The following is a 10,000-nucleotide window of genomic DNA, read 5'->3' as shown; positions in this document are numbered from 1 at the left end:
AGTAGTACAGGAGCCTTTTTCTAAGTCGGGGTGACTTGAGTCGCTCCTATTAGAACGGTTCCATAGTACAGAACGGAGCGCGACTTGTCAGGTGGCTAAGTGGCCCGACGAGTTGCGCCTGTGTGAACCGGCTCTTACCATTTGTATTTAGGAAAACCATGTGACCCTTAATCTTCATTCACGGATAGAATGTTCCTTTTAGTATAAAATGACCGAAGCAGCGTTACCGTGTTTGCAGAATCCTCGGTCGTACCACGGGCAGTCTTTGATTTTAGAGGCCGGATCGATGTGCAGGAAGGGACAGTCCTTGTTGCTGCATTCCCCTAAAAGAATGAAGAGAGAGGAGTGTGATGTCATCCATTACTGTAACACGGGGGGTCTCTATACTGCAGCCCAGGGGCCGGATGTGGCCCTTTGCTTGCTGTTATCTGGCCCTTGGGCACTATTCCTTCCCTTGATACAAAAGCACCTTTCTACCACTGACACCAATGATGGGGCACGATTCCTCCCACTGACACCAATGATGGGGCACTATTCCTCCCACTGACACCAATGATGGGACACTATTCCTCCCACTGACACCAATGATGGGACACTATTCCTCCCACTGACACCAATGATGAGACACTATTCCTCCCACTGACACCAATGATGGGACACTATTCCCCCTACTGACACCAATGATGGGACGCTATTCCTCCCACTGACACCAATGATGGGGCACTATTCCTCCCACTGACACCAATGATGGGACGCTATTCCTCCCACTGACACCAATGATGGGACGCTATTCCTTCCACTGACACCAATGATGGGACGCTATTCTCCCCACTGACACCAATGATGGGACACTATCCCTCCCACTGACACCAATGATGGGACACTAATTCTCCCACTGACACCAATGATGGGACACTATTCTTCCCACTGACACCAATAATGGGACACTATTCTTCCCACTGACACCAATGATGGGGCATTATTCCTCCCACTGACACCAATGATGGGACACTATTCCTCCCACTGACACCAATGATGGGACACTATTCCTCCAACTGACACCAATGATGGGACACTATCCCTCCCACTGACACCAATGATGGGACACTATTCTTCCCACTGACACCAATGATGGGGCACTATTCCTCCCACTGACACCAATGATGGGACACTATTCCTCCCACTGACACCAATGATGGGACACTATTCCCCCCACTGACTGATTTTCAACTTCCATGGTCACAGTCCGCCCCCCCCCCCTTCCCCCCTAATGTTTGAAGGGCAGTAAACTTGCCCTTGGTTTTGATAGTTTGGAGACTCCTGCTGTAACAGGTGGTAAGGAATATTTGCTTGTCATTATGAATGTTCGCCACTAGATGGCAGCAGAGGACCAATGATGTGCAAAATGCTGACATTCTGATTCTTATCATGGATTGTAAAAAAAACAAAAAAAACCTGTCACTTGTCTGTCACACGCTGGGAAGGTAAATCACATGACACATTACCTTCAATTGCATTGTACAACAGCAAGGAAAGTCACTAAGACATGACAAACATTGCAATGCATTCAGCATCTATGCGACTACAGAAGCACCATACAGGGCACCCGATCAGTCTGATGGCCTTGCAGTGGGAAAGCGGAATAGTAAAGCACAGTCACTGTGCAGAATTACTAAAGCAGGAAGCCCGGCCTTTGAGTGAAATGCTATGTCAAATAGTTCAGAAATTCGAAAATCTGAAAGAACGAGAATCCCAAAAACAAAACAAGAGTCCCAAAAAGAACGAGAGTCCCAAAATAAAAAGAACGACAATCCCAAAAACAACACGAGTCCCAAAAACGGCGCGAGTCCCAAAAATAACGCGAGTCCCAAAAACAACGCGAGTCCCAAAAACAACGCGAGTCCCAAAAACAACGCGAATCCCAAAAACAAAAAGAACGAGAATCCCAAAAACAACGCGAGTCCCAAAAACAACAAGAATCCCAAAAACAAAAAGAACGAGAATCCCAAAAACAACACGAGTCCCAAAAAACGGCGCGAGTCCCAAAAACAACGCGAGTCCCAAAAACAACGCGAGTCCCAAAAACAACGCGAGTCCCAAAAACAACAAGAATCCCCAAAACAACGAGAGTCACAAAACAAAAAGAATGAGAATCCCAAAAAGAACGAGAATCCCAAAAAGAACGAGAGTCCCAAAAAGAACGAGCGTCCCATAAAAGAACGAGAGTCCCAAAAAGAACGAGCGTCCCATAAAAGAACGAGCGTCCCATAAAAGAACGAGCGTCCCATAAAAGAACGAGAGTCCCAAAAAACAATGCAAATTCCAAAACAAAAACAACGAGAGTCCCAAAAACAAACACGAGTCGCAAAAACAACGCGAGTCCCAAAAATAACGCGAGTCGCAAAACAAAAAGAACGAGAGTCCCAAAAAGGAGTGTCCCAAAACAAAAAGAACGAGAGTCCCAAAAACAACGCGAATCCCAAAAACAACGCGAGTCCCAAAAACAACGCAAGTCCCAAAACAAAAAGAACGAGAATCCCAAAAAGAAGGAGAATCCCAAAAAGAAGGAGAGTCCCAAAAAGAACGAGAGTGCCAAAAAGAACGAGAAGTCCCAAAAAGAACGAGAAGTCCCAAAAAGAACGAGAAGTCCTAAAAAGAACGAGAGTCCCAAAACAAAAAGAACGAGAAGTCCTAAAAAGAACGAGAGTCCCAAAACAAAAAGAACGAGAGTCCCAAAAAGAACGTGAATCCCAAAACAAAAACAACAAAAGTCCCAAAAACAACGAGAGTCCCAAAAACGAGAGTCCCAAAAAACTATGCGAATCCCAAAACAAAAACGAGAGTCGCAAAAACAACGCGAGTCGCAAAAACAACGCGAGTCGCAAAAACAACGCGAGTCCCAAAAACAACGCAAGTCCCAAAACAACGCGAGTCCCAAAAACAACGAGAGTCCCAAAAACAACGAGAGTCCCAAAACAAAAAAAAAGAATCCCAAAAAGAATGAGAATCCCAAAAAGAACGACATTCCCAAATAAAAAAAAAAAGAATCCCAAAAACAAACGAGAGTCCCAAAAAGTACGAGAGTCCCAAATAATAACTAACTAATAATAACTATTACTAACTATTAAATTATAGGTATTGGAATTTCCTTTCAAATTTAATCCAAGGTTACGAATTATCCAAAATAACAAATGCTGCATCTAAACGAATGGAACATAATGGATTAATAATAATAAAAAGTCTACTACTATTATTTATTATTTGTTATGTTCCATTTGTTTAGATGCGGCATTCATTGATTTGGATAAATTTGTATTCGTTACATTCACTAACAGCCAAATTTGAAAGGAAATTCCAATACCTATAATTTAATCGTTAATAGTTATTTCAAATTTTCGTTTTTATTTTCATTCTTTTGAATTTTCATTCTTATTTTCGGATTTTCGATTTTCCGGAAAAATTCAAATATTTCCAAATCAACGAATTTGTCTAATTTCATTGAAAAACAAAGTTGTAACAAAACGAATTGAACGTCTAATCTCCGGACTGGCAAGATCATCTCTGCTCTCTCCTCCCATCAGTATGCACCTTGCACTGCCAACTGATTGGCTCCTTGCGTTGCTTCCCCCTCTCCCAGTCTGAACTCTGCTATAGGGAGTGCAAGAGGCTGATACCAGGTCAGTTTTGGGCATTTATACTCGGGGCCGTCTTTATTGTTGATTGGACCCTGGGCAAAAAAAATTCTTGGACGCCCCCCCCCCACCCCCCCCCATGCAATTTTGCTCTCCACCTGATCTGAGACATACAATAAATATCAGCTAGACTTAAAATCAGTTTACTGTATCAGATCAGGCAGTGATTGCGATTGGTTGCCAGAGGTTACAGCATATCATTACTGCTTACTGACTGGTTGCTAGAGGTTACAGCATATCATTATCGCTTACTGACTGGTTGCTAGAGGTTACAGCACACATTACGGCTCACTGATTCGTTGCTAGAGGTTACAGCACATGATTTCTTCTTGTTGATTGGTTGCTAGAGATTACTGTACAGTAATACTGCTCACTGATTGGTTGCTAGAGGTTACAGCAGATCATCTCTTCACTGCAGAGGGGCATGATCTACATATGAATGCCACCGGCCTCAGCTATTTACATATGAATGCCACCGGCCTCAGCTATTTACATATGAATGCTCCTGATATTTCCATATGAATGACGGTTATTTACATGTAAACACAGGGTCTGCAGGTGAGTCCTCTGTACACAACAATAGGGCAGAGCTGGGCATCATTAGTGGCAGCACTTCACACTGAGATATCAGGACACAGCACAGGACTAAAACTTCAAGGGACAAGGGAATTTAAATTGGGATAGTTGGCAAGTATGAGACAGCTGCTTTGGGCCCCACAACAATGACAGGGCCCAGGGCAGCTTCCCCTTTTGCCCCGCCTTACAGACGGTCCTGCTTGTATATAAAGAAATGAGGATGCATTCATGAATATAGAGCTACAATAGTTTCCGTCTTTCATATCTGCCCGGAGTTCAGCTTTAATTCACACCTTCTCTCACTACTCACCGAACTTGGAGTAGAAGTAGCACTCGGGCATGCGGTCCATGTCGTACTCGTGGAGGAACTCGCACTGGTCCCCCTTCTTGCACAGTCCCCTCAGCCAGTGTTTGCAGACCACCGTCTTCTCCCCGGTCAGGTGACGAAACGGGCACATGGCACCTGCAACCAGAGGACGGCGATGACACCAACAGATCACTTCATCCAACCTTCTCAACCTCATTACCCCGGGGGAACCCCGAAAATCATTCTCAGGTCTCGGGGAACCCCGGAAATCATTCTCATGTCACCCCAGAAATCATTCTCAGGTCTCGGGGAACCCCGGAAAAACATTCTTATGTCTCGGGGAACCCCGGAAATCATTCTCAGGTCTCGGGGAACCCCGGAAATCATTCTCAGGGAACCCCGGAAATCATTCTCAGGGAACCCCGGAAATCATTCTCAGGGAACCCCGGAAATCATTCTCAGGGAACCCCGGAAATCATTCTCATGTCTTGGGGAACCCCGGAAATCATTCTCATGTCTCCGGGAACCCCGGAAATCATTTTCAGGTCTCGGGGAACCCCGGAAATCATTCTCATGTCTTGGGGAACCCCTGAAATCATTCTCATGTCTCGGGGAACCCCGAAAATCATTCACGTCTCGGGAAACCACAAAAAATCATTCTCATGTCTCGGGGAACCCCTGAAATCATTCTCATGTCTCAGGGAACCACGAAAAATCATTCTCATGTCTCGGGGAACCCCGGAAATCATTCTCATGTCTCGGGGAACCCCGGAAATCATTTTCAGGTCTTGGGGAACCCCGGAAATCATTCTCATGTCTTGGGGAACCCCGGAAATCATTCTCATGTCTCCGGGAACCCCGGAAATCATTTTCAGGTCTCGGGGAACCCCGGAAATCATTCTCATGTCTCGGGGAACCCCTGAAATCATTCTCATGTCTCGGGGAACCCTACTAGACAAACCCTCCCAGGCATTACTGTGCTCAGCGAGTCGTAGATATAAATGGGACACCCAGATCAGACCCCTGAACCATGACAAAAAGTATTTTCAGTAATAATCACATAATAAAAATTAATTATAATTTTGGCCAAAACATAAAAATTAAACATTTGTCGCGGTCCTTCACATTGCTCACCAATGGGAGAGCGACTCCTTATATTGATGGTCAATGGAATAAATCTTTACAATGGTCACCAGTTGAAGAAGTGTTCGTTGGATTAGTGCTCAGTGGGAAAAAGACCCTGGTAAACTGTTGGTCCATGGGAAAAGTGCCTCCTTACTTTGGGGGGTCCGTAGAAGAGCCTCCCTACTTTGGGGGGCCCGTAGATGGGCCTCCTTACTTTGGGGGGGTCCATGAGAGAAAGGGCCTCCTTACTTTGGGGGGGTCCATGGGAGAAAGGGCCTCCTTACTTTGGGGGGGTCCATGGGAGAAAGGGCCTCATTAATTTGGGGGGTTCCGTAGAAGGGCCTCATTACTTTGGGGAGCCCGTAGAAGGGCCTCATTACTTTGGGGGGGTCCAAGGGAGAAAGGGCCTCATTACTTTGAGGGGTCCTTAGAAGGACCTCCTTACTTTGGGGGGGGTCTGTGGGAGAAGGGTCTCCTTACCTTTGAGGGGCCCGTAGGAGGGCCTCCTTACTTTGGAGGGGTCTGTGGGAGAAGGGTCTCCTTACCTTTGGGGGGCCCGTAGAAGAGCCTCCTTACTTTGGGGGTCTGTGGGAGAAGGGCCTCCTTACTTTGGGGGTCCGTAGAAGGGCCTCCTTACTTTGGGGGGTCCTTATAAGGGCCTCTTTACCTTTGGGGGGTCCTTATAAGGGCCTCCTTACTTTGGGGGGTCCGTAGAGGGGCCTCCTTACTTTGGGGGGCCCGTAGAAGGGCCTCCTTACTTTGGGGCGTCCGTAGAAGGGCCTCCTTACTTTGGGGGGTCCGTAGAAGGGCCTCCTTACTTTGGGGGGTCCGTAGAAGGGCCTCCTTACTTTGGGGGGTCTGTAGAAGGGTCTCCTTACTTTGGGGGGGCTTTAGAAGGGCCTCCTTACTTTGGGGGGTCCTTAGAAGGGCCTCCTTACTTTGGGGGGTCCTTAGAAGGGCCTACTTACTTTGGGGGGCCCGTAGAAGGGCCTCCTTACTTTGGGGGGTCCGTAGAAGGGCCTCCTTACTTTGGGGGGTCCGTAGAAGGGTCTCCTTACTTTGGGGGTCCTTAGAAGGGCCTCCTTACTTTGGGGGGTCCTTAGAAGGGCCTCCTTACTTGATCCCTCACACACACTTCTTCTCAAGAGATTGGCCAGGAAAACTCAACCTAAATGATAGACCTCCCCACCAATACATTGTCAAGGAGAACCTCCAGACAAATGTTCTCCAAGTTTCTATTCCGGATTGACCATATTAGACAAACAACCCGGACTTGACTGTTACAAGTACGATTCAGTGGGCTTTTCACAATATTTCTGAATGGGACTGCAGCCTCTAGTTTCATGTTTCTGTGCAGACTCCATTCCTGAGAACACCAGAAGGTGGCGCCCTTATGTAAGGGACAAGTGATGAATTTCTAGATTTGGCTGTAGTAGGTATTTTTGAGTTCTCTTACCTTTTCGGCATAATCCCCGACTGAAGAAGCTACAGACGGCCGCCCCGGACTCTGCGCCATGAGAGAGAGAAGGGGGTTATTGTGGAGCCGCACAGAGGAGAGATTCTCTTAGAATTCCCTAAGGGACGGATTTATCTCTCGAAAAGATGAACCTCTGAAGCCGAGAGGCTCCGATTTCCGCTCTAACCTTCAAGAACAATCGGATCTCCCGGTTCCATCAGGTTGGAGACGGAAAACGTTCTGGAATTCATCATTTCAGGGACAAGATGTACCTTGTGGACACCTTCGATTGGACGAATGTAACCCAACTGATGAGGGCGAAGGACTGAAATTGGTCGCCACTTAAGCTCTTGTCTGTTTTCTGAAGAATTCCAGATATGAATATTTTTACATTACAGTTCTATTGGTCCAGCTTAGATCAATAGAAGTATGTGTGCACCCCATCTGTGGGGTCCTTCTAGAACAGGGGTCTCCAAACTATGAATAAAGGGCCAGTTTATTGTCAGACTGTAGAAAATGCCTTGATGTCAATGGGAGTAAAGATGGCACCGTCATTGGCCTTAGTGGGGGGAATAGTGTCCCATCATTGGTGTCAGTGGGAGGAATAGTGTCCCATCATTGGTGTCAGTGGGAGGAATAGTGTCCCATCATTGGTGTCAGTGGGAGGAATAGTGTCCCATCATTGGTGTCAGTGAGAGGAATGGTGTCCCATCATTGGTGTCAGTGAGAGGAATGGTGACCCATCATTGGTGTCAGTGGGAGGAATGGTGACCCATCATTGGTGTCAGTGGGAGGAATAGTGTCCCATCATTGGTGTCAGTGAGATGAATAGTGTCCCATCATTGGTGTCAGTGAGAGGAATGGTGTCCCATCATTGGTGTCAGTGGGAGGAATGGTGACCCATCATTGGTGTCAGTGGGAGGAATGGTGACCCATCATTGGTGTCAGTGGGAGGAATAGTGTCCCATCATTGGTATCAGTGGGAGGAATAGTGTCCCATCATTGGTGTCAGTGGGAGGAATAGTGTCCCATCATTGGTGTCAGTGGGAGGAATAGTGCCCCATCATTGGTGTCAGTGGGAGGAATAGTGTCCCATCATTGGTGTCAGTGGGAGAAATAGTGTCCCATCATTGGTGTCAGTGGCAGGAATAGTGTCCCATCATTGGTATCAGTGGGAGGAATAGTGTCCCATCATTGGTGTCAGTGGGAGGAATAGTGCCCCATCATTGGTGTCAGTGGGAGGAATAGTGTCCCATCATTGGTGTCAGTGGGAGGAATAGTGTCCCATCATTGATGTCAGTGGCAGGAATAGTGTCCCATCATTGGTGTCAGTGGGAGAAGTAGTGCCCCATCATTGGTGTAGAAGAAATAGCGCCCCATCATTGATGTCAGTGGGGGGGAATAGTGCCCCACCATTGGTGTAGAAGGAATATAGCCTTGTATTAAGGGGAGGAATAGTGTGCCCCGAAGGCCCGATAAAAGAAAGGGCCACATCTGGCCCCTGGGCTGCAGTTTGGAGGCCACTGCTCTAGAAGCTGGAAATCACTGTATAGGCATCGCTACTACACTGCTACTACAGTGATCTGTGCTTTCTTCTGGGTCCCGTGCCGAGCAGCAGGACAGCCAATGAGCATGGGACCTGAGAACTAGAAGGGGCACATCCCAGGACCCGGCCCCAGTTCTCCTCTCCAGAGCTCCCAATCCTGATGCAAGCAGTGGGAGGAGTTATGCAAATATCAAAATGCCTTAATGGGCGGGTGTCAGTTTGAAGGTGTGGGCGTTCCTAGGCATAGGGCAACTCCCACATGTGAGGCCAAGCCTCTATCTTTTAAAGACCAGAAATCCAATGAAAGGGGCGGGGCCAGGGACACTCAGGCTGGGGGAGGAAAGCACTAGATGATGCTGGACGTCCTCCAGCCAGGAAATGAGGGCGGGGCTCTATCTGACTTGCTGCAGCTTCTAATGCACATTGTGAGAAGCTCACAGTGTGCGGTAAAAGTTACAAGGAATCGTCTGTTGTACATTTTTAATGAGCGTCCCTCGGGGGGGGGGGGGCCGGACTCTCCCATCCCACGCCGTCCGCCATACTCACTGTCCATGCCGGGGAAGGGTAGCACAAAGGATCCCCTCTGACCGTCCACATCCTTCTCCAGGTCAAAGGTGAACTTCTCAAACCCAGCGATTATCTCCTGCATGGCTGCCAGCGCCTCACCTGATTGGATGCAAATCCAGGTCCGTTCCTGCAGAAATCACCATACAGAGAGCAGAGCCTCACCTTTACTGGAGAGAAGACTTCCATTACATTCAGACAGATCTACTGTGCAAGCAGTACCAAGGTCCCACCTCAGGGGGGCGCCCTATCGCAGCAACAACTCACCTGAGTGTATTGCTGCAATGTGGTGTTATTCATTCTGATCGGCACTGTATTGCACAAGGGGGAGCTGCTGCGTGTTCCCGCCAATAGACGCTGTGAATGGCGCCCCAACGCGCCCCCTGCTGGACATGTATTGCAGCACAGCGCCATCGACCTGCATTGTAATGCACTGCCAATAAAATACAATGGCCCGGATTCAAAGAGATCTGCGCTCTATTTGCGGAGGCGCAGGGCAACGATTTTGCCCTGCGCCCCCACAAATATTTTGCGCTGCCCTCGATTCACGGAGCAGTAGCTCCGTAAATTGCGAGGGCGCGCCGGCAAAATTGCCCGGCGTAAGCGCGCGCAATGTAAATGATCCTGCCGGGTGCGGGAATCATTTAAATTAGGCGCGTTCCCGCGCCGATCGTAAAGCGCATGCTACGTCATTTGCTTCAAAGTGAACGTGAATGGCGTCCAGCACCATTCAC

The 10,000-nt window shown here is 47.9% G+C and overlaps 1 protein-coding gene across 1 annotated transcript in view; it reads right to left on the bottom strand.

Annotated features, from left to right (window-relative positions):
• LOC120923258 (putative cleavage and polyadenylation specificity factor subunit 4-like protein) overlaps positions 1–9,436 on the bottom strand; it is a gene marked incomplete at its 5' end in the record, with an annotated part of 22,726 nt that extends 13,290 nt beyond the window's left edge. Inside the window, 4 exon segments of the mRNA XM_040334928.1 lie at positions 228–323; positions 4,579–4,731; positions 7,157–7,207; positions 9,249–9,436. Coding sequence (XP_040190862.1) covers positions 228–323; positions 4,579–4,731; positions 7,157–7,207; positions 9,249–9,351 — 403 coding nt within the window.
• Between the last annotated feature and the right edge of the window lie 564 nt (positions 9,437–10,000).

This window comes from Rana temporaria, unplaced genomic scaffold (genome assembly GCF_905171775.1).
Source record: "Rana temporaria unplaced genomic scaffold, aRanTem1.1, whole genome shotgun sequence".
NCBI classification, from domain to species: Eukaryota; Metazoa; Chordata; class Amphibia; order Anura; family Ranidae; genus Rana; species Rana temporaria.
Note: the sequence above shows the minus strand (reverse complement) of the source record. Positions and strands in the feature narration are given on the sequence as shown.